This window comes from Syzygium oleosum, unplaced genomic scaffold (assembly GCF_021117445.2).
Source record: "Syzygium oleosum isolate NSW1041296 unplaced genomic scaffold, Sole_v2.1 Sole_v2.08, whole genome shotgun sequence".
NCBI classification, from domain to species: Eukaryota; Viridiplantae; Streptophyta; class Magnoliopsida; order Myrtales; family Myrtaceae; genus Syzygium; species Syzygium oleosum.
Window position 1 is genome coordinate 5,248,575 of NW_026607492.1, and position 24,421 is coordinate 5,272,995.

Sequence of the window (24,421 nt, forward strand, 5' to 3'; positions counted from 1 at the left end):
CCATAATGTTGTGGTCATGTGACTTTTGTGCACAAACTCACATTCCTGTCATTAATTACTCTGTTATATTTACTTAATTGCTTTTTTCCTCCGTTTAGGCATCGTGCCTTTCTAGTGGTAATCCAGGATTACACACAACCTAGCCAGATTTCAAAAGAAAAGTAAAATATTAGCCGAAGTTCATATTCCTATCAATAGCCTTGATTAGCTTTCGCAATTCAACCCATGTTAATTGCTCTCCCAACGGCAAGCCTAGCTAGCTAGCTAGATTCTTGACAATTTGTTTTCTCCCTTCACACTCTATTCCTTTTCCCCATTAAAATTTTCTTATGTTTTCTTATAGAAAAACTTCATTGGTTCCTCAATCTCCATCCTCCACATGTAGTCAAATTGCTTGAACCCCCCATTCCTGCGGCCCTTTGAAAGCAGACAAACCATTCAGTGCCAGCCATTGATTGTTCACAAACCACCTCGCAAATTTAATCTTTGATCAGATTTAGATTCTGGTCAGAAGATGATGATGATGATGTCGATGTTGATCGGAGATAAAACCAAATCACAATCAATGATTGGGAGGCAAGAGAGCATCAAGCCACCCATGACCCAATACTTACTGTTCCTTTCCTTTCTCTCTCCTAGGACAGCTATCTCCCAATTAAAAAAAAAAGATTATGTTGAATGACCAAAGGACTAATTTTAAAGAAACCCTAAGGAAAGGGTTTTGATGTGTCCACCTTCTGCTGGCCTAAACAATTACATGGTTATCAAAATAGTTAGGGTGACCCACATTCCCACCACATGCAAATTCTTAAAAATGTTCTCATCTTATGCCCGTTTCTATTTGCAGCGTCCTCTATATATAACAAGAGGAGGAAGAGTCACAGTCCCACTTCAAACCTCATTTCAAAGATTTGAGTGTAGTTTCACCAATCAGAAAGCCCACCAAAAGAGAAACGAGAGGAGGACCCCAAAAAAAAATGGCAAACTCATCGTTCATGGAGGGTGTGCATCTTCCTCTTAGGTCGATTAGCTTGCCCTCAAGGCTACCTTCGAACTCTCTCAAAATCGTAGCTGAATTATCCAAGTTGAAAGCCTCGGAGTCTTCCCTTAGAGCCAAAACCATCCGAGTGAACATGGCGAGGCTCGCCGAGCTGTATGTCAGCATCGAAGAGCTCATTGGCTCTCCCCTCACCCAACAAGCTATTCTTCGAGACCGAAATGGTAAAGCGATGCAGAAGGCGCTCGACGAGTCGATTATGTCATTAGACACTTGCTGGTTTGCGAGAGACTTGATGGCGAGGATGAAAGATGAAGTCCAAGATCTATGGTCCGCGATTCGAAGAAAGGGCGGAATAAATTCGAGCATTGAAAGCCATGCTAAGGGTTTCATGAGTTTTAGAAAGAAAGCCAAGAGGGATATAGCGAAATATCTAGTTCAATTCAAGACCCTGGAAGGCAAAAACACTAATAACTCATCAAAGTTTCTAAATTCAGACAACCATATAGTCATGGTGGTCGAAGTCTTGAAAGAAATAAACCTCATCACCATTTCAATCTTGAAGTCCCTCTTGATCTTTGCCTCTCCTACAAAGACCGGTGGCTGGTCATTGGCTTCAAGGTTGATGCTCTCAAGCGAGAAAGGCGTGAAGAAAGTCTTGAATGAAGTGGAGAGAGTGGACTCTACCGTGAGCTCCATCCGTGAGCAAGCAACTCGGAAAGCAGACGCTGGGTCCGAAGCTCTAAAGGTGGCGCAAGAGAGGCTCGAGACGCTCGAACATTGCATGGAAGGGCTTGAAGATGGAGTCGATCGACTCTACAAACGCTTGATTCGAATTCGAGCGTCTCTTCTCAATGCATCAACTGCTCCTTGAGGATGTGAAAGCTTTGTGTCTTCCTAATGTTCCCGGCATCCAAATTTTGAAGGACCGTCTAGAACCTAAGTTTTGTACTGCAGTTTCGTGTAAAGATTTCATTGTTATCGATTGAATCACTACCAACATTGTTCATTATTCTTTGTACTTAAGTTCTTATCCAACGAGGTAACACATCATAGCACTGATATTAAAGCCAAGTAGTGCGCAAAAAATCACAAGACTTTAAGATTCCGTTTGTTTCGTAAAAAATGAATGATTTTGACAACATTTTCTTAACAATGATCACTTGTACTGCCTATAAAAATGAATAAACGGAAGATATTTTCATCGTCTACGAAAATACTTAGATGTAAATTATTTTTGATAATAAAAATATAATTTTTGTTGATTAATTATTGCAAGTGATATAAGCGATCATTTTCGGAAGAATTTTTTTCAAATAATTTATTTTCCACGAAACAAACGCACCCTCAAACTTCTGTAAAATCCTTGGCAAACAGAGACCGATGTTAATCTCAGACTAACATGAGACCGGTTTTATAAAATTGATAAAAATTGAGAAAACATATTATAAGTGTGTAAATTCATACAAACATGCCATATTTGGTAATAATAATACTCTCTGTCATATCGTTTTATGAATTAATTTTGTGAATCGTATTTGATATTTGTGTATCGAGCATTATTCTGTCACATGAGGTCACTATTTGCAGTCACGGGATCACATGGTGCAGTAGGAGACAATAGACAGACCAATAAAAGGCATACAAATGTCTCACTTGCGTTACCATGTGACTCATTATCCTTAAGAAAATCATGCGTTGGGAAATGGTGCGGTAACCGAGGTACAATGGAAATAAAAAAAAAATGTGTATACTCGGTTTATTGGGGGTTTAGTAAAAAGTATCAATTGCAAATAGAAAAAATTGCATAAATTTGTTTGTGTTTTCCATGAGATCCAATACAAATATGACTATCAATTTCTTGAACACGCATCGATCAAATTGATCGAGTAGAATAATTACATATAGACGAATAATAACAAAGCACAATAATTCGTACCGAATGGTTGTATTTCCGGATAATTTAAGTTCACTTTAATAATCAATCATGATTATTTTATCTCGAAATCATAGATTTGAGAGGAACACGAGGGATAATTTCTCGAGATTAGTCCTCAAAAGCTTACATCGAGGGAAAATGAACTCAAGACACTTTATCCCCTTTAAGGCTCAAGTTCTTAGTCATCTTATCAACTCAAGTATTCTTTTGAGGTTACAAAATTGTTCATTCTCAATAGAATTCTACGATATACATTTATGAAACATATCATATCTATATCGAGATGTAACTGGTTCATATATGTTACGAGAACTCAATCCTCGTTGTGTGTGTGCCTATATATACAGACACACACACAACTTCGAAAGTGATAACTAAAGTTTATATTGCATTAACTAAGTGCGTGTGGGCTTAAGAAATCAATCTTGTCGTTGCCAATAATTAGTCTCTACTAAATGAAGTGCTCGAATTATAAACCTAGACCTCGTCTCCCATGTTAACGTACGTAACGAGCTCTTCATGAACATTCCTGGTGGACAAGGAGAATCAAATCCTCATGGGACGACAATGAAGTGGTTTGTTTTTCTATTAAGTGCTCACGATTAATCGAATTCGAGTCATCATGTCTTGTTCATCTGCATATAGTGATCTTCAAAAGATATGTAAAGTATTCAGATGAATTCGCCTTGTTGGCTGGCTTCTTGTCCCCAAAGGACTGAAGCAAGTACTGTATTAAACAAAGATTCAATGATTAGCCCTCCTCTAATAATGCCCAAAAAGATAGTTAATCTTTTGATGAGACACAGATCCATTTCATAGCCCAGTTAGATTTTACGATAGCTAACATTCATATGATTATTGTGTTGGTCGGTCGATGAGACAAACGAGATTTTTGAAAGTTATATTATAATTATTATCTTGTACAGACATCTCTTAAAGGACGGATACAAGGTACAGAATATATGCAATGATTTGGTGATAAAAAGGTATTATTTTAGCATGTTGTGTCTCTAATATTGTTGAGTGGAATTACTACAAACATGTGGAGTACACTCCCTTGTATAGCGTTCAGTCGAGATTCGTATGGACTTGTCGCTTGGGCGTTTGATTTTCAGTTTGTGATAAGGTGATTTATGCGATAAAATTAATGGGAAAAGATACGTGGCTCACCCTGCCACCTTGTTTCAAAGGAAAACTTATGACATGATCCCGATGCATGTGCATTATGCTCGCATACCTTATGTTCATGCAACGGTGACTCGTTTTAAAGTGCCCTTATATACATTTCATCATTGTAGATGTTTCTTATCTTACATTTATCAATTATTATCTCAAGATCTCCTTGGGCAAAAAAAAAATCTCAAGACCTCAAATTTCAGCGATTAGGTGCGTGAATATATATAATTACAATTCACTAATTTTGCAAATAGTAGATGCAGAAATGTTGATTATATTGGGATAGAGGGACCGAGAGAACATTTTGCATACTCGGATCACGACACAGTGATGGAGTTGGGTAGATTGGTATGACAAGTATGGGTGAGCACTAAGCTCGGTTCAAATTCGGAACAGGACTAAATCGGTTTGGATCGATTAGTCCTGGGGCGAACCGATTTGGTTCCCTACAAACCTAGAACCAGTTCAAGGCCGATTCTCAGGAGGACTAGTTCGGTTTTCGGTTCCGAGGCCGGAATTGTCGATCCTATCTAGGAACCGATTCTCAACCGGTTTTAATAATTCTTTGGGTTAATATCAGAAAAAACCCTAAATCTGTACACTTATAACAAATTTATCAAAAACTAATTTTTTGACCACAAAAAATTCCAAACCGGTACACCTGAGACCAATTTACTTTTCATTATTTTTCATTAAATTTTATCTTCAAATGGTTGAATTGGATGACACGTGGTAGTTGATGAGTGTGCTAGTTTAGGGTTTTACCCTTCTGTTTGTCACAGATTTATCAATTTATGATTTTTCATAGTATTAATTCAATTTAACTGGGGTAAATTTGTCACAAGTGTACCGATTTAGGGTTTTTGGTAGTCAAAACATTAGTTTAGGGTAAATTTGTCATAGGCATACTAATTTGGGGTTTTTGGTGGTCAAAAAATTTGTTTTGAGGTAAATTTGTCACATGTGTATCAGTTTGGGATTTTTCGTGGTATTAACCTTAACTCTTTTAGCAAAATGTAATACTTTTGCATTCATCAAGGATCGAAGTCTTTAATATGAACAAATCACAACATAACCACTTGACCAACAAATACTCTTATAGTGAAATGATGCAACTCTATTAATCTTTTTATTATTATAAGAATTTGATAAGCACACTAAACAAGAAGTGAACCTGTTCAAGGATAGAACTAGGAACCATAAGCGGGAACTGAATCAAAACTGACGTTTCTAGAATCGACTGGTTCACTTTCTAGATTTGAAAATTTGGAACTGAAATTCACAGGATCGGTTTGCGATTTAATTAAAGCCGGGGACCTACCCACCTGAAAATTGATAACCCCCACCCCCATTGATGAGGCCACTTCACGCCAAAGGCCATGATGGGTCAACAGACGGTGTGGTGGCTCTAGAGGCGGTGGTGACACGTGCAAGTTCAATGGAGAGAACGAGAGTGAAGAGGATAGAGGATTGTCGGCCCAACAGACAATAATCTTAGCCAATAGCATAATGTATTTAATTTACTCAATTCCTTCTCAAATGAATTATGATTGGAAATGTCTTTGGATTTCTTTCGGTAAACCTAGGTAAATTATTTAGTTAAAGGTCCACGTTTGAAAAGATTTTGATAAGTAACTACACCTTTTTTAAAGGTGGCTGTTGATTTATAAATTACTTAGAAAGGTATCTACCAATGTAGGACTTGAGATGTGACAAACTTCCCCCACTTAAAGAAATGACATCCTCGTGAGCGTTAACCTGTATTACTCATCGATACTTCTTATATTCAAAGACGCAGTCCGATTCATTCCCAACCCTTCTGTCATCCTATAGAAGTCTGCCAAAAAAGGTACCTTATCCGAACTCTTTAGCCAGCCCGAGCGATCACTCGTGCACCTTTAAGACCTTTTTCAAGAAATGAAAAGAAGCTTGTATTTCAACCGATTTCTACTATCCTTTGCACTAAAACCCAACATCCTTTCAAAGTTTTTTGAGTCACGTCACTTCCTGCCTCGGCCCCCTAGCCAGCTAGCTTTTCCTTTAATAAGATCATTAAATGTCATTAGGCAAAAAGGGATCATTAGTTACGTATCATTTCATTTAGGTTGTCACTAACTTAGATGAGAAAGCTACACGTGTCCCCTTAAAAAAACAAAGAAACCGGGAAAAGAAAATTAAGTTCACCGAACTTATGATTAACAAACGGATTAGCATGACAATGACTAGGAAACATATCACTCGTGCGCCCAACAAACCAAAAGATTAAATGATTTATCATGGCTTAATTACGATGTTCCAATTAATTAATTACTCTCTAGAAAAATATCATGACGTAAATTATTCTTGGCATGCACAAGATCTGCGACCATGATTCTTTTCTCCTAAAGAATGCATTCTTTTTATATTGGGATGTCTAGGAAATTGAGACAGCCATAGCAGATTCATATTTGTTTTAGCTCTAATTTAATATTCCAATGATGGGGTTAATGTGGCAACATAGGAGGCAAGAATGGGGGTGAGTCAGTCACTCTTTTCCCCCAAGAAGCACAGAGAACATGACAAACCAGCAAAGACAACTCATTTCCATTATTTAAATTGATTTTGAAATGAACATCAAATCATTTGGACCAAGTTGGCCACAAATGTGACCACATAACCACGTCTCTTTAAGTGTTCCTATAAGTATGCTGAACTTCAACCTGTGATGGCATCCCAGAACTTGACCGCAAAAGCAAAGAAAGAACGATTGCAAAAAATGGCTATATCTTCATCCAAATGCAGAAGCAATTGCCATGTTAGGTCAATTAGCTTGCCTTCAAGATCCCATCCCACCACTCTCAGGATTGTTGATTTGATCAACAAGCTACAATCATCATGGGACGCGGCCTCGACTTTGTCCTCTGGGTCGGTCTGCGCTGGGCTCTCGGGCCTCGAGGAAGTCTATGTTTGCTTGGATGATCTCCTCAACATGAGATCAACTCAACAAACCCTCTCTTGCAGCCAACAGGAGGGATTCATTAACGAGCTATTGGATGGATCAGTCCAGCTACTAGATGTTTGTGACTACACTAGGCAAACCTTGTTGCCTCTTAAGGAGCAGGTGCGCTCGCTCCGATCCGCTCTGCGCCGGAGAAAGGGTGAATCGGGCATCGAGACAGGTGTTGCGGAATACGCCAACTTCAGGAAGAGAATGAAGAAGGATGCCAAAAGATTGATGGCTGCGTTGAGGAAGATGGCGACCAAGCTTGAAGATTATGAACTGGAGAATGAAGATCACCACCTCTCATCTGTGATGAGAGTGGTGAGAGATGCTAATCTGTTGGGCACTTCAATTTTCCAATCTCTATTGTCATTCATGGCAACGCCAGTGTCAAGGCCTAACAAGCAAATTAGCAGGTGGTCCATAGTGTCCAAACTGGTGCACACAAAGGGGGCAATATCTTGGGATCAAGAAGAGAAGCAAGTGGATCTGAATGAGTTGGAATGTGTGGATCGTGCCTTAACCACAATGTGCAAGCACATTTCAAGAGAAGGGGTTGATGGGGAGAAGTTGCAAGTCGCACAATGCAAATTGGAGGATTTGGAGATTGAGATTGGAAGGATTGAGGATGCCTTAGAAGGCCTGTACAGGTTCTTGATTAGAACAAGGGCCTCTCTTTTGAACATTATGTCACAATAGAGGAAACTTTTTCAATTGCACAATTTTGTTCCTTGTACATGCCGATCATTGGGATCCGGCGAAGTGCCGCTGTCCTATAGAAGGTATACATCATATGTATAGTGAAAAAAATAGAAAATAATAATATTATTATAGCTCGTGCTTCTACATAACATTTCAATATCTCTGATTGATAATAATTAATCACTGCGAAATCCATGATGTTAGTCTATTGACAGATAAAGAAAAGATAGAGGAAAGGAATTGAATCCATGACATAATTTTGGACATACTTTGGGCCCATGGACTTTGGAAAGTGTCGCGACCCGCCTTCGGAGGAAGGAAGGCGTCTAGCCTGGATGCGCTAAGTCTAGGTCTGGAACTTAACTCGGGCTCTCCCAAGTCTTTATCATATCGCGGCTTGTGGATTTCTCAATTGCATATACCATTATGCATGCATTTTACTTTACGAAGTAAATGTTTTAAAAGAAAAGAAAAGAAAAGGAGAAACGATAGTAGTGGGGCTCAAATCAATTATTAGCAACTGTCACTACATACAGGAGTATCTTTATCATAAACTTTGCTTCTGATTCCTCTATCTTCCCTATGATGTGGCCATCACTTTTGCTGATGAAAGCTTGACAAATCATCAAGTAATTACAGAGAGTTCCGCATAAAATATAAAAATAAGTTGGTCCCGACATATTTCTAGAATAATAAAACTTCCCCTTTTGCAAGTTTTGTTTCGTTTTTGTTTTTTTTCTTTCAGACTTGTCTAATCCGAAATTTGTACTAATTCAATCGGCACACTGTATTTATTGTAAGCATGAATAAGAACTGAGGAGCTTAGTCATCTCTAATTGGAGGGAGTGAACGTATTTTTCTTAATGTTGAACTTGGCGTGATCATATTTTTTTAATGTTGAACTTAAAACGTCCATGTGGAGTTTACCATGTAACTAATTAGATTGACTCTATGTGCAACAATCTTTTATTTGTATCCTCTGAACATTGCACTTTCTTCATGCAACGGAACGTTGACACTAATTGCTAACTTATTTGGGGGAATAGGTGCAAACCCTAGATGCCCTCTTCTTCTTCTTCTTCCTCCGACATTTCTTTATTCTCTCTCCTTTCTCTCTCATCTTGTTTTCTCAAACCACTTGAGGAGGATTACAACTAGTCAACCATGTGCGATGTTAACCACTGGGATTTGCCCCAATGACCACCCTTCCTACTTGAAAAGCGGGAGGTGGAAAGTTCGAATCTCCACTTTCTTAGGGAGGTTAGGGGTAGGGACGTGTAGTTTCAAATATGAGTTTCGACTCTCATACCCTGCAAGAGGCAAGGCAAAGGTCTGAGAATGAGTTGAGAGTTAGAGTAAGACCGACAAAAAAAAAATCATGTGTGATGCTGGCTCTAATGCAAAACAACCCCTATTAGGCCCCCTTAATTACACACATGCCATTGATTCTTGTAGCTTAGTGGTGAACTGACACGCCATTGAATTTTTTTTTATTTATGGCTTAGCCGGGACTGCGAAAGAAAAAGCCTAGACCGCTATCATGAATAAGTTGGAATTCGGACACATGAAAGGACTTTGATGCGTGGTGGTGCTACGTTAATTTGTTTGCAGTATTGTTTGATTATATTCGAATTCGGATTTTTTTTTCTCTAAGGTCATATTCGAATTCGGATTGATTTCTCATATTACCGTTGTAAGAATGCCTTGCACCTTCTAAGGACAACAATAACCACCCGTTAGACGTGGAATTCAAATCACATCAGAACGTCAGTTCACATATTTCTCATTTTATAATCAAAGCAATCAATTCTTATAGATGATAATAATAATAATAATATTAATTTAAAAAAACAAAAACAAGAACCGGATAAAGTTTTAATCAAATCTTAGTCTTATTAAGAATCTCATTCCCAACCAAGTGGGGTTTACCCTCTTCATGCTTATAACGACTTTGATAAGCTGGTCAACGTCCTAGAATAGTTTCGATTGGGTCCGACTCTTTACACCCGTTAAAGCCCCTTTCACTTTCCGACGCGACAATTGTAAGGACGGTTTCTTACTCGTAAAGATTGAGAGTCCCGAAATGAAATTTCGGAATCCGTTCGAATCAACGGATCGATTATGGCTTATGGGAAAGTATCTCCATTTGATCACACTAGTTGGCCTCGAAGCACCCAAATTTTTTCATATTCCCAAATTTGATCATGGAGTTAATAATCATTTTTGCTAACCTTACATATGCTCTCTCTCTCTCTCTGTTCACTACATAAAATGAGGAGGGTAGACTAGCGTGATTAAGGGGCTGATACGCCCCTTTAATGCCACAACTCCTTCTCCAGAATCCTTGCGAACGGAACCATTTTCTGGGATGAGTTCCTGAATCAGAAATAGATTTTTCTATTTCTGGTTCCTGGATGAGTTTCTGAGAAAAAAAATCCGTTTGATAATGACAAAAAATTTCTATTTCTAGAACAGAAACCCGTTTGATAACAGCATAAAATTTCTATTTCCTGAAATAAAAACCCGTTTGATAAACAACAGAAAATTCTATTTCCAGGAACAAAAATCCATTTTTTTAGAAATGGAATAAAAATAATAAAAAATCCGAAAAATTCATAAAAATCTTTAAAAAAATTCAGAAAATCCCAAAAAATTGAAAAATTCCAGAAAAAATCATCAAAATGTCGAGAAAATAAAAAAAATTTAGATTTCAGGAAAATAGGAAATTTGTTGAATTTTTTCAAAAAATTTCAAGAAATAAAAAATTTCAAAACTTCACAGAATTGCTTAGAATACCTGTGGCCACCCATTTTTAGTGAAATTTAAATATTTTTAGGTGCCCAAAAAAAATCAAAAAATCAAAAATTTCAAAACTTCACAGAATAGTTTAGAATACATGTGGCTACTCCACTTTGAGTGAAATTTAAATTTTTAAGGTGCCCAAAAAAAATTCAAAAACTCAAAAATTTCAAAACTTTACGGAATGGCTTCAGAATACGCAATAGTCACCCACTTTGAGTGAAATTTTAATTTTTGGAGGTGAAAAAAAGCACAAAAATTAAAAATTTCAAAACTTCATGAATAACTTAGAATACATGTGGCCGTCCACTTTGGTGAAATTTAAAATTTTTAGGTGAAAAAAAAAACATAAAAAATCAAAAATTTCAAAACTTCACAGAATGACTTACAATACCTCTAGCCACTCACTTTGAGTAAAATTTAATTTTTTAGATGCCCAAATGGTATTTTTGATTTTTTTATATTTTTTTTGGTTCCTAAAAAAAATTAAATTTCACTCAAAGTGGATGGCCACATGTATTCTAAGCCACTTTGTGAAGTTTTGAAAATTTTTCTTTTTTGCTTATTTTTATTTTTTTTTTCGACACCTAAAAATTAAATTTCCCTCAAAGTGGGTGGCGTACGCAGTATTCTAAGCAATTATGTGAAGTTTTTTATTTTTTATTTTTTTATTTTTTTCGGCACCTAAAAAAATTTAAATTTCGTTTAAAGTGGATGGCCACAGGTATTCTAAGCCATTTTGTGAAGTTTTGAATTTTTTTATTTTTATTTTTTTCGGCACCTAAAAAAATAAAATTTCGCTCAAAGTGAGTGGCCACAGGTATTTTAAGCCATTCTGTAAAGTTTTGAAATTTTTACTTTTTTGCTTATTTTTATTTTTTTTTGGCATATAAAAAAATTAAAATTTCACTCAAAGTGGGTGGCCACAGGTATTTTAAGCTATTCTGTGAAGTTTTGAAATTTTTTATTTTTTATTTATTTTTTTCGGCACCTAAAAAAAATTAAATTTCACTCAAAGTGGATGGCCACAAGTATTCTAAGCCATTCTGTGAAGTTTTGAAATTTTTGATTTTTTGCTTTTTTATATTTTTTTCGGCACCTAAAAAAATAAAATTTGGCTCAAATTGGGTGGCCACAGGTATTCTAAGATATTCTGTGAAGTTTTTAAATTTTAGTATTTTTTATTTTTTTTGGCAACTAAAAAATTAAATTTTTCTCAAAGTGGGTGGCCATAGGTTTTCTAAGTCATTTGTGAAATTTTGAAATTTTTATTTTTATTTATTTTTTTATCTTTTTCGGTGCTAAAAAATTTAAATTTGTTTGAAAGTGGGTAGCCATGATTCTAAACCATTCTGTTAAGTTTTGAAATTTTTGATTTTTTGCTTTTTTTTTCTTACCTCAAAGATCGTGACTTCCATATGAATATGTGTGTTGAAGAAAATGAATTCCTCAGAAATGGTTCTCACTTTTGTTCCAGAAATGAAAAACCAACTTTTTTTTTATTCTCATTTCTGGTTTCAGAATCAGTTTTGGAAGCAAATTTGTCCGGAAATAGAAAAATGAAATTGCGTTACCAAACGGGTTTTCACGGTCGCCGATACGGGAATAAAAGCAGAGTTACGGGCAGGCGAACCAGAATGGTTTTCATGCGGCACCTAAATTTGCCTTCCTCATCCCCATTTGAAGCTCTCAAACCCTCCAATCAGTCAAATATCTTGCCATTGATTTGCAGAGTTCAACCTCCACCCACCAAACCATCAATTGTTATTCACCAACCTCCACCCATCCACTCCAGAGGAGAGGAGGAGGAAATGTTCAGCGCTTTGAAAGCGCCACATCAGCATTTTTTCCTCACATCCAATCAAATTTTGACACGTGTTTGTTGATATGAAATTAAGGGAAAAAAATAAAAGCTTCTTCTTGTTCAAATGGCCATCGACCTCAGACTAGCCGCCTGCAATCTTTGAACACCACCGCGCCAGAGGCCGAGCCTTCATATCTATCCAGGTTGAGGATGAAGGTGACGAAGACTACACAAGCCGAGCCTCCAAATCGACTCTACCTTAACTTGCTTCAAGCTCATCCATGGCCGCCTCCAAATCTGATCGAGCTCGACTACATCCAAACATCATCCGCCCTCAAACGGTTCGAGCTCAACCCGTTAAAGCCCTTTTTTATGTTCCTACGTGACAATCGTAAGGACGATTTCTTAGTCGTAAAGATCGAGAGCCCCGAAATGAAATTTCAGAATCCGTTCGAATCAACAGATCGATTATGGCTCATGGAAAAGTATCTCCATTTGATCATGCTAGTTGGCCTCAAAGCACCCAAAATTTTTCATATTCTTAAATTTGATCATGGAGTTAATAATCATTTTTACTCACCGCACATATGCTCTCTCTTTGTTTATTATATAAAATGAAGGAGGGTAAACGAGTGTGGTTAAGGGGCTGATACGCCCATTTAATGCCGCAACTCCCTCTCCAGAATCCTCGCGAACGGAACCATTTCCTCGGTACTAAATTTGCCTTCCCTCATCCCCATTTAAAGCTCTCACGCCCTCCAATCAGTCAAATATTTTGCCATTGATTTGTGGAGTCCGACCTCCACCCACCAAACTATCAATTATCTATTACCAATCTCCACCTATCCACCCCAGAGGAGCGGAGGAGGAAATGTTCAGCGCTTTGCAAGCGCCACATCAACATTTTTTTTTCTCGCATCCAATCATATTTCGATGCGCGTTTGTTGACGTAAAATTAAGGGAAAAAAAAAGTAAAAGCTTCTTGTTGTTCCACCGGCCATAGACCTCAGACTAGCCGCCTGCCACCCTTGAACACCACCGCGCCGGAGGCCGAGCCTCAATATTTATCCAGGTCGAGGATGAAGACGATGAAGACTACACAGGCCGAGCCTCCAAATCGACTCCACCTTAACTTGCTTCAAGCTCGTCCATGGCCGCCTCCAGATCTGGTTAAGCTCCACTACACCCAGACATCATCCGCCCTAAAATGGTTCGAGCTCAACCCGTTAAAGCCCTTTTTACGTTTCTACGCGACAATCGCAAAGACGGTTTCTTACTCTTAAAGATCGAGAGCCCCGAAATGAAATTTCGGAGTCCGTTAGAATCAACGGATCGATTATGGCTCGTGGGAAAGTGTCTCCATTTGATCACGGTGGTTGGCCTCAAAGCACTCAAATTTTTTCATATTCCCAAATTTGATCATGAAGTTAATGATCATTTTTACTCAGCTCACATATGCTCTTTCCCAAACTTGGGGCCGAGGCGGCGCCTGTCTGCCCAGCCAAGGTAGCCAGCCACAATGGCCGCCGCTCGAGCTCCGACCGGGGCTTTTCGAGCCCAAACGTCGGTCGGAACTTGGCTAGCAGACCCAAGCCAATTTTTGGCCCTCCTTAGCCTTACCTAGCCACCACATGGCCAGGAATGGCCTCCCGACTCCCCGACAGACATAGATATCGCCGGCCGAGACTCAACGAAACTCGACTTCACTTAGGCATTTCGTCAAACAGCTAGAGTGCGTAAGTGAAACAAGGGGTTTCAGACCTCTCTCGGGGCCCCGACCAACTCCGGCAGCCACGACTTGCTTCCAACGGCAAGTTTGGATCGGGGGAAGGATCGGTATGGGCCAAGATCCGCGCGAAACGGCCGACGCGAGTCCCAGCCAACTTGTGAAGTAAAACGGGGGAAAACAGGGCACAATAGGGGCCGAGAAAGCCGCACTTGTCAGGGCTGCTTCCGGGGGGTCGCCGGCGGTGTACGCTCGTCGGGAAGGTTGGCTAGCTTCGTTCTTAGATCCTGCAAACTCTCAGTTCACTCTTTTACTCTCTGTCTCTCTCAAATTCTCTAAAAAATCTCTCTCTCTCTATGCTCTGTTTTTGGCCGACCGTTCTCTCTCCTCTTCGTCGGCTTATATAGTGGCCGCTGGCCACTTGCTTGTGCTCCGAAAGTCCTCTCCATTAAGTGCTCTTCAATGATCTCTGCTCCATTGACTTTGGTGACCAATTTTTGTGCTATGGAGCGACTTCTCCGCGTCGTCCCAAGCGGCGGTCAATCGTAGCGAAGAGGGGAGGAAGGAGGAGAGAGGGAGAGAGGCCAGGCCATGGGGGGAAGAGGAAGCGGGCTGGGCCGGGCCCAGCTCGTGAGTGAGGAAGGGAAAGAAAAAAGGGAGTGGGCCGGGCCCAGGGGAAGAAAAGAGAAGGCCGGGTCGACCCGGCCCGATCAGAAATTTTTTTAAAATTTATTTTTAAAACTCTAATTAGTGTAATTACTATTAACAAGCCTAATGCCTATATGAGATGCAATTAAATAAATTTTTTTTGGTTTACAAATTAAGGACATTAACCTTTAAATATGATTAATTTTGGGCAAATTAATAGAAATAGGTGTCAACAGAAAGTTACCATGTCAATATGATCTTGGGTGGTTTTTTGCCTAAAGGGAACTTATGTTTGGATCAAACCGCAAGACGTCGAAACCATTGCCTTAACTTGTGAAGGTTGGTTTGCCATCTAGATATGTTGATGATTGACGGACAAACTTCCATCCTTATTATTCCAGGTGATGATAAATCCACTCTACCATTCTTTACCAAATAAAGAATATACGCAATAAATTCAGAGCGGTTCGTCCATCATCTAGTCGTGCTCAATGGCATTGTTGAAATATCGAGATGTAACCGGTCTAAATATATATTTTGAAAACGTGGTAGAGTACGTTTCCTCGTGATTTGCATTAAATAATAAATATATCCTCGGGCCTCAATGGTGTTTGTACATATGTATGCACAATAATTTTGAAAGTAATAACTAAAGTTTATATTCCATTAATTAAGTGTGTGCGACCTTAAGGAATTAATTTTGGTGTTACCAATAATTAACTTCTACCGCATGAAGGGCTCATATTATGAAACTAGACCACACGTCGCCTATTGCAACGATCGAGTTACGAGCTCTTAATGGAAAATCTTGGGAGACAAGGAGAATCAAACCCTCGATTAACGGAATTAGAGGCATTTATTTCAAAAAACGTTTTCGTCTTTTTAATCATGTTTCACTTGTCTTATTCACCTGCATGTAGTTTTTCAAAGATATCTAAAGTATTCGAATAAATTGGGCCTGTTGGTCTCTTGTCCCCAAAGGACAGAAGCAAGTGCCATATTAAACAAAGATTCAATAATTAGCCCTCCCTAATAATTTCCAAAAAGATAGATAATGTTTTTCGTGAGACACAGATCCATTTGTTAGCCGAATTAGATTTTACCTTAGCTAAATTCGCATAAATCTTGTGTCGGTCGGTCGATGAGACATATGAGTTTTTTTATTAGTTATAAAATAATTATAATCTTGTACAGACATGTTTTAAAGGACGGATTCAACGTACAGAATATATGTGATGATTGGGTAAGTAAAAGGTGTTAATAAGTATGCAGTGTCTCCATAAGATTGTTGAGGGGAATTACTACATAACATGTGGTGTGCTTCCTTGTATAGCGTTTACTCGAGAGTATAGACTTTTCGCTTGGGCAATTTAATTTTAATTTTAATGATAAAGGAGATTTCGCGATAAAATTAATGGAAACAAACAAGTGGCTCTCTTTGCGACCATGTTTACGAGAAAAATTCATGACACGATTCGATGCACATGCTTTGGGGTCGCTTACACCTTGTTCATGCAACAATGAGTCGTCTTTTTAGTGCCCTAATATACTTTTCATCATTATGGATGGATTGCTGTCCTATTGATTGGTAACTCAAATTCTCAATTTTAATGTGATTATTATCATCTTAATCAGTAATGTTATAATTTCTTAATATTATAATTTTAACTTGATGACGATTAGGTGCTTGAATATATAATTATAACTTACTAATTAGGCCTTTTCATCTAAGTTTTAAAGTGTGCGTTGTTGGTATTCAAGAGTGACTAAAAAGAGAATAAGGGCCCGTTTGGTAACGTGCCATATAGTAAAAATTTCTGTTCTTTTGTTCCCAGAAATAATTTGGGAACAGAAATGCGTTTGGTAAACTTTTTGTTTCTTGGCACATTTTTGCAAAAATTTGTGCCGAGAAATGCTTTTGAAGAGAAACAAGAAGTAAAAAAGTTGCTTCTTGTTTCTACACAATTTTGAGAATCAGTTTTTTTTTTTTTTTTTCTTTTTTTCTTTTCTTATTTTTGTTCTTCCTTGGCCGAGCCGTAGCGGTCGCGGCGACCGGCCACACTCAGGCGGCGAGGGCGAGGTCGACCTCCGCCGCCCGGGCGAGGCGGCCTCGCCCGATCGAGCGAGGCCGAGCCTCGCCGTCCGTCGCGACGGCGAGGTCGGCCTCGCCTGCAGACGGCGAGGGTCCGGCCTCGCCCTCGCCGGCGAGGGCGACCCTCCTCCGCCGGCGGCCGGCGGCGAGGTCCGTGACGCCCCTCGCGCTGACCAGCCATGGCCAAAGAAGAAAGTAGAAAAAATTAAACAATTCAAAATATTATTAAAATATTATTTGGGAACAAAAATTTTATGTAGTTACCAAACGCATTTCTATTCTTTTCTACTCTAGGAATAGAAATTTTGGACAGTTTATCAAACGACTTCAAATACCCAGAAATTGTTTCCAGGCACAGAATCAAAAAAAATCATTTCTGTTCAGAAATAGCGCCCGGGCACAGAATGGTATTCATGCGCACCCTAAATGTCTGCCGCCAGTGTTAACCCGTACCACCCAACAATACTTCCGTATTCAAATGTGTTGTCCAATTCAATTGCGCCTTGTATCGTCCAAAGTCATGACTTGTTCAAACTTTCTTGTTTGCCCGAGCCATCACTCCCCTCGCATGTAAGACTTTTTCAAGGGATGAAAAGAAAGTTGTATTTAGGCTCCGCTTGTTTCGCGAAAAACATTTTCCAAAAAGTCATTTTTTACAAAAAAATGGCAATAATTTTCGGTGTTTGACTAAAAACTAAAAATTAACTGGAAAATTTTTTTTGTCGTTTGATTTGAAAAATCTGATTAGATTTTTCCATATAGATAAACACTATTTGGACGCTAGTAACTTACGCATGGATAGTTAAGGAAACGGGCACAGGCACGGGCACGGGCACGGGCACGGGCACTAGAGTTTTGGTTCCGGCCTCAATGGACCCCCACCCGAGTGCCGAGATTAGGGCACGGACACTTCGGTCTTGAACGTGGCCTCAATGGAGCAAAGGCAGAGGGGTCTCAGTCCTGGCCTTGATGGACCCAGGCACGACCTTTGTGGACCAAGGCACGACCTTTATGGACTCGAGCCTTGGTGTTAGGGATCCGAGCTTGAGTACTGGGATCTTGCGCAGCTTGGCCTTTGTGGACCCGAGCTTGGTGCTGGAGACTTGGGCACAGGCACCGAGGTCCCGAGCTTAGCCTCGGTTTTGGTAAACCCAAGTGCGAGCGCCGAGGATTCGGGCATGGGCACCAGGATCATGAACCTTGATGGACGCAAGCCTGAGTATTGGAGACCTGGTCCTAGATGCCGAGGACCCGGAAACAAGTAAACACTAGGGACTTGGAAACCAATATTGGAGTTTATGTGCCCAAGCGTAGAGTTTCAGTTTCGAGCGTTGTTACCCAGTCATATTTTGAAAAATGATTTCGGATTTTTTAAGAGGAAATTATTTTCCTGAATTTAAGTTTTGTAAGAAAACCTTTTCTATTAACTCATTTTCTAAGTGATCCAAACACTGAAAAATGAAAAAAATATTTTTCCTGAAACAAATGGAGCTAGTTGGGCCCAGTCCATTTTCCTAAGCACATCCCCAACGCTTGTTCCCTAGCCCTTGGCACCGGGGCCGGGTCCATCGAGGTTGGGCCAGGTCCATTGAGGCATGGCCCGGGACCCTAGCGCCTTAACTCAGGTCCATTTAGGCCACACCCAAGATCTCGGTCGCTGCTCCTTGGTCCATTGAGGCAGGGCTCGAGTCCTCGGCACTCGTGCCTGGGTCCATCAAGGTCGAGCCCCAAATGCTGGTGCCCATGCCCGGGTCCCCGACTTCCCAGCCCAAGTCCACCGAGGTTGGGCTCGGGACTCCCATCCCCATGCTCGGTCCCCTATGCCCGCTCCTTGATCCACCGATGTCGGGCCCAAGACTCCGGCACCAAGGCACTACGGCCCTCGACCTCGATGCCCGTGCTGAATTTCTTGACTACTCATTCGCAGGTCACTAGCGTCCGAATAAGTTATCTCTAAATAAGAAAATATTTTCTAATATATTTCCAGGTTTCAACGGAAAATATTTTCATTATTTCGAAAAATAATTTTTCAAAAAATAATTTTTAGAAATGTCATATTATTCGTAAAACAAATCAACCTTAAAAGCAACGGATTTTCTAATATCCTTTGTATTAAAAGGCTACTTCCCATCGAATGAGAAGTCGATTACGATCACATAAAACGTTTGTTTTTTGGGAGTAATCCGTCACGACACTTCTCGCCTCGGCCACCAAACTAGTCTTCCAAACTAGGCCATATGCTGATGCTGATCAAAGAGCATGTCCAGGTGCTCCAATCCGTGCTCCGGCGAAGAAAAGGCGATTCGAGCATCGAGGCGGTGGTCTCCAATTATGCCGACTTCAGGAAGAGAATGAGGAAGGATGCCAAAAGGTTGATGCAAGTTATGGTAATGAGCTCGCTTGGAGCTTCGACGCTTCTTGTTGATGACCACCAACTCTCATCATTAGTGAGAGTGCTAAGTGAAGTCGATGCTGTGAGCACTTCGATCTTCCGGTCTATGCTGTCATTCTTGGCAATGCCAGTGCCGAGGAGCAAGCAAAGCAAGTGGTCACTGATATCACGGTTGGTGCACAAAGGAGCGGTAGCATGCGAAGACACGAAGCAAGAAGATGCGAATGAATTTGAATGTGTGGACGCTTTGCTCTTCGCTCTATGCAAACACGGTGCGAATGATGGGGTTGACAGCGAGAAGTTGCAGAGCACACAACACCAGTTAGGGGCTTTGGAGATGAGCATTGGTGGCATTGAGAATGCCTTGGAGGGTCTTTACAGGAGACTGATTAGAACAAGGGCCTCTCCTTTGAACATAATCTCCCAATAAAAGAGCAATTCTCTCTGTTCATAAACCCCAATTTTGAGATGTATAGATAGTTTGTGCATGTATTGCAAAGAAACACCCACTTTACAGTGAATACAAACATATATACAGTTTATTACACAAGTCATTCATGCAGCTGCTACTTTCGCAGTCGATATATACGACTAATATAGCAGATGCATGCCAAGTGCATTGCTGATGCGCTTCCCAGCGATATGTAAATAGATGCTGAAAAGAGAACAGGTTGATAATTTCAGGAACCAATGCATTCAGGACTAAGTTTTAGGTGAACTACGAAAGATTGCAAATTGCTCCTTGACAACTCTTCCTCAATTGCATGGGGACTGAAATGACGAGATGAGGTTCAGCTTTGTTTCATGAACAATGTTCTTGAAATTTTTTCCCCCTAATCCATGATAAGAGAGAATATCGTGTGAATCAAATGCCAAAAAGCTCTCAATCCTTACATATGATCATCAACCTTTCTAAGTCATTAGAGAATTGGAAGAATGCCATCTTACTTTCCTGTACGAGCACTAACAGAGCATACTCAGTTGATTCACATCGTTATATTGAATCCTGTAATTCAAAATAAAGCAACGCAGAGGTTATCGTAGATTTTCAACATTTTCATATCAATGATACTAATATATGGGGATCAAGAGCAATTAGTCTCTTTATGCGGACCCGACAGTTAATTGCAATGAGCCATATTGCTACAACTAAAAAGAGCAAGTGAAAGTGTGAAAGCTTCTTATATTGCTGATCTCATGTCTGTTGATTGCGGGGAGGCGCCTGTTTACATGAGTTTACCCTTACTATTTATTTTGCACATATTCGGAACAATAAGCCAAAGATCAGCCCTGCTCGGCCCGCCGTCAAGGTTAGAAGAACTGAGGTCTCCATGTTCAGTTATGAAGTCTGTTACTGATACATCCATCGTTTTTTTTGTTTTAATTCACAAAACAAATGTCTAATTTAGATATCAAACGAAGCTAGCACTTCCCATTTAAATTTAGAAGGATGCTGGTGAACAGGGAAGCAAGTGGAATAATTCCCACATGGACCTATGAATCTTAGGCCATTTCTCCTCTGCTGATAGAATTTTCTTGTCCCAACTGTAAGCTCCTCACGATTACTAGCCACAAAGTCTCACTTGTCAATCTACTGTCTCCTTGTCTACCAAGGACACCAACAGTGCTGTCACCATAACCCCATCACTCATCATAGCGGATTTTGGATATACGAGAGATGGTCAAATTGGCTTGAAAAAAAAAGAATTCCCTCCATAGAAGACTAGATTCATGTCCTGGAATTTTCTTTCCACGTTGGGGCTTTACTACTAGGTAAACCAAACATGTTCAGATTCTTTGATCTGGTGTCACTTAGGTTTCTTCCGAAGACAGAAGACCAACAAGAATGTGAGAATTGATTAGGTTTGTGCTGTGTTGGGGTGGTGTTCCTGGTGGCAGGGTATGGTTCCGGTGACAACTTGGTGGGAGATGGCGAATCGAAGCACATGCTCTGCGAAAACTCTGCTTTCATCTCCAGGACAAAAACTTCAAATTAGAAAAACATGTATCGAAAGCTAAAGCAGCGGCTTAGTTTAGCTCAATGAACAATACTTGCCATAAACCAAAGACGGCAACTTCGTGCGTTTTGACACTTACCAACTCCATTAGAATCTGCAGGCACGGAAATAAGATGTGGTTTTTAGGAATGGAACAGTGCCTAAAATCAGCTGGCGGATTCCCTGAATTCTTGGTTTCAATAATTCATAAATTGTCAGCATGTTAAGGCATCGAGTCGAGCAGTCCACGACTTGTCTGTAAATCCTCCAATTATCGAAAGAAATGCAGGCGACAGAATTGCTCTACGAGAGGAACGACCCACTCGTGCACATGATAGACAATGTTGTCTAATACAAATGTAGACTGGACTCTACCATGATCTGTTTAAACCTAAATCACCCTTCATATAAAAGAATCTCATACCGTACAAGTCTTTCTTGGCAGATCTAAAACTTTGGTTTCTTCCGAGCAATTCTTTAATGGGTCTTCGCCATTATTGATGCCTCGAGGTTCTGCAAAACTTGAGACAAGCCATGGCCGAGCCCATCTGCCACCTTCCTTTATTATATTTCAATGATGGGTAACGTGGCGAGCTTTGGAGTCAAGAATGGAGCTGACTCTTCACTTATTTCTGCAACAAACACGCCAGGGACAGATTGGGCAGACACACCTCATATCGATTTCTTTAATGTTCATGGCTAAAATAAACCTTTAAATTGTGGTTCTTATTGGAATATGAAAAACGATAGCCGATGCAGGGCTACACGTGGTTGCACCCTTGCCATGGGCAATCTTGTCTCTCTTACATGTTCTCGCATGTATATATATTGGGTTCTTGAATTGGTTGTGACATCTCAAACTTGAGCTTTCTGAGGCACGAACTAAAACAAGAAGAAAAATGGCTACCATTTCAGCTAAGAACAATGCCCAATACTCTGTTAGATCCATTAGCTTGCCTTCCAGACCCCACCCCACCACTGCCAAAGTGGATGGCGAGCGCAACAAGCTCAAGTCGTGGGAAACTAGCTCGACTTCGTCTTCCGGGTCAATCTGGGCTGGGATCTCAGGCTTGGAGGAGTTGTATGTTTCCGTGGATGAGCTTCTCAACATGGCCTCAACCTGGCCAGTCCTCTCATGCAATCAGGGCGAGAGGTTCACCGATGAACTGTTGGATGGATCTGTACAGCTCATTGATATTTGTGGCTCTGCCAGGGAGATTTTGTTGTATGTTAACGAAAATGTTCAAGCACTCCGATCCGCGATCCGGCGGAGAAAGGGCGACTCAAGCATCAAAGCTGAGATCGTTGGTTACAACAACTCGAGAAAGAAAACGAAGAAGGATGTGAAAGGACTGGTTTCTTTATTGAAGAAAATGGAAGCAAACTTCGGAGCCTCATCGCTTTCGGTTCTGAATCCCACTGATCAGCATAGGTCGGCTGTTCTAAGGGTCCTAAGGGAAGTTAATTCATCGACCATTATGATGTTTCAATCTCTCATGTCGTTTCTAGCCCCACCAGTGTCCAAGCCAAAGCAGATTCGGTGGCCACTGATCACGAAACTGATGCACAAGGGCACAATCTCCTGCGACCGAAACCAAGAAGAAGGGAATGAGTTTGAATGCGTCGATGTCGCCTTGAGCGATCTCAGTAAATGCCTCTCCCGTGGAGGAGCTGATACTGAGAGAATGCAGATCACAAACAAGCTGCTGGAGAATCTGGAGGTCTGCATTGGAAGCCTTGAGGATGACATGGAGTGTTTGTATAGGCACTTGATTAAGACTAGGGCCTCTCTTTTGAACATCATCTCTTAGGAAGAGATTGTTTCTTTTGCTAGCCAATTTTGGCCCTTAAGGCATCCTGTTTTTTCTGAGGATGCTAAGGGCAATCGAGTGTTGATGTACAGAAGCTGTATCACATTCATGTACAAAAACTTGAAAAGAGATGCGAAAAAGTTGCAGACAATCTCTCTTTTTCTGTTTCCGTTTAATCTAATTTGATTTCTTCTAATTATCAATGCAATTCTGCCCATGTGCAACAAGAATAAACCTGAAATCCAATTACAATTTTCAGACAGATGCTGAGGTACTTCTAAGTTCCTCATATCATCAGGAATCATTTTAATTCTACCTGAAAATCCTGGAACCACCGAAACAGCATTTTTTTCTCCTCACCTTGGAGTTGCGCTGTACATGAAATGTCTTATCTACGTTGGTTTCTTAAGCCAGCTCACAACATTATTGGACTAGACAAAAAGATCAAGCAAATGGTTAGAACCCTGCAAAGCGCGCCTTTATAATTTTTTCACCTATTGTTCCGTTTGGTCTTGTAGCTCTCATGCTGTAAAGTTCGAGCAGATAATTATTTGAAGACATTGATACACTCTTCACATCACGACGATGTCTAAGTAGTACTGGCTGGTGGTTACTTTGTTTCCGTGAATGGTATGGGCTCCTATGTTCTTGTTCAGGATACACCTTCTATTTCTTCCTGTTTATTCTTTTTGTTCCCGAATTTTGAGGAGCTTCACAGTCGGAATGGTGAAATTTGCGTCCTTATCAACAGCTTATCTATCCTTGATCGGTCAGGTTAGGAAGTCCAACAAAAGTCTTGCAAATGATTTCTCGTGTCCAAGTAAAGTCAATGCATTGAATTCCATTTTGTCGTCGAGAATAGAGCCGGAAAGAGGAGTCTTCAAGCAGAGAACCCTGCAGATTACAATTTTATGCGAAACTTAGTTTTGAAGTTGAATTGCACACGTTGACAAGGAAAACAATTTGGTCCGTACTGAGATTCCCTTGGTGAATGTGATGCATTGTTTCTGTACAACATTTCACTCCAGGCCCTTTGCTTGCTCCCAAAGCCACAGTGTCTTTCACAATGAATTGTTTATCATGGACAGCAAGTACGAGGCTTTTCTTTATGATGCCTGATCTTTATCTAATCACAATATGAAGGAGTCCCAAATAGAAGGGAATAGAAGAGAGAAGAATTCAAAATTGAAGAATGCAGAGTAAGGCAAAGAGAGAGACAATCAAGTTAGAGTGGGATCAGAAGAAGACAATCTGAAACTAGCGTTAAAAATCTCAAGTATGAGGTAACAGTATGCAACCGCAAATGCTTGATTACTACATCAGTAATGCTCTACACATATCTAAACGAAGCCATCGGG

General features: G+C 40.1%; 4 protein-coding genes across 4 annotated transcripts; all 4 read left to right on the forward strand.

The window, feature by feature from the left end:
• The first annotated feature begins 721 nt into the window (after positions 1-721).
• On the forward strand, positions 722-2,023 carry LOC115685870 (uncharacterized). The gene has a single exon (XM_030611011.2). It carries the CDS (start codon positions 978-980, stop codon positions 1,869-1,871), a length of 894 nt encoding a protein of 297 aa, XP_030466871.2. The 5' UTR covers positions 722-977; the 3' UTR covers positions 1,872-2,023.
• Positions 2,024-6,835: 4,812 nt separating this feature from the next.
• On the forward strand, positions 6,836-7,924 carry LOC115685880 (uncharacterized). Its single transcript, XM_030611020.2, has one exon. It carries the CDS (start codon positions 6,868-6,870, stop codon positions 7,789-7,791), a length of 924 nt encoding a protein of 307 aa, XP_030466880.2. The 5' UTR covers positions 6,836-6,867; the 3' UTR covers positions 7,792-7,924.
• An 11,176-nt stretch (positions 7,925-19,100) lies between these two features.
• LOC115687494 (uncharacterized) lies at positions 19,101-19,805 on the forward strand. Its single transcript, XM_030613093.2, has one exon. The coding sequence runs from the start codon at positions 19,101-19,103 to the stop codon at positions 19,683-19,685; it is 585 nt and encodes a 194-aa protein (XP_030468953.2). The 3' UTR covers positions 19,686-19,805.
• A 2,268-nt stretch (positions 19,806-22,073) lies between these two features.
• Positions 22,074-23,214, forward strand: LOC115687960 (uncharacterized). The gene has a single exon (XM_030613679.2). The coding sequence runs from the start codon at positions 22,152-22,154 to the stop codon at positions 23,061-23,063; it is 912 nt and encodes a 303-aa protein (XP_030469539.1). The 5' UTR covers positions 22,074-22,151; the 3' UTR covers positions 23,064-23,214.
• The last annotated feature ends 1,207 nt before the right edge of the window (positions 23,215-24,421 follow it).

What these genes read in the sequence shown, in the direction of transcription:
- LOC115685870 (XM_030611011.2), top strand. Translation starts at nt 978, where the DNA reads ATGGCAAACTCATCGTTCATGGAGGGTGTGCATCTTCCTCTTAGGTCG.
- LOC115685880 (XM_030611020.2), top strand. Translation starts at nt 6,868, where the DNA reads ATGGCTATATCTTCATCCAAATGCAGAAGCAATTGCCATGTTAGGTCA.
- LOC115687494 (XM_030613093.2), top strand. Translation starts at nt 19,101, where the DNA reads ATGCTGATGCTGATCAAAGAGCATGTCCAGGTGCTCCAATCCGTGCTC.
- LOC115687960 (XM_030613679.2), top strand. Translation starts at nt 22,152, where the DNA reads ATGGCTACCATTTCAGCTAAGAACAATGCCCAATACTCTGTTAGATCC.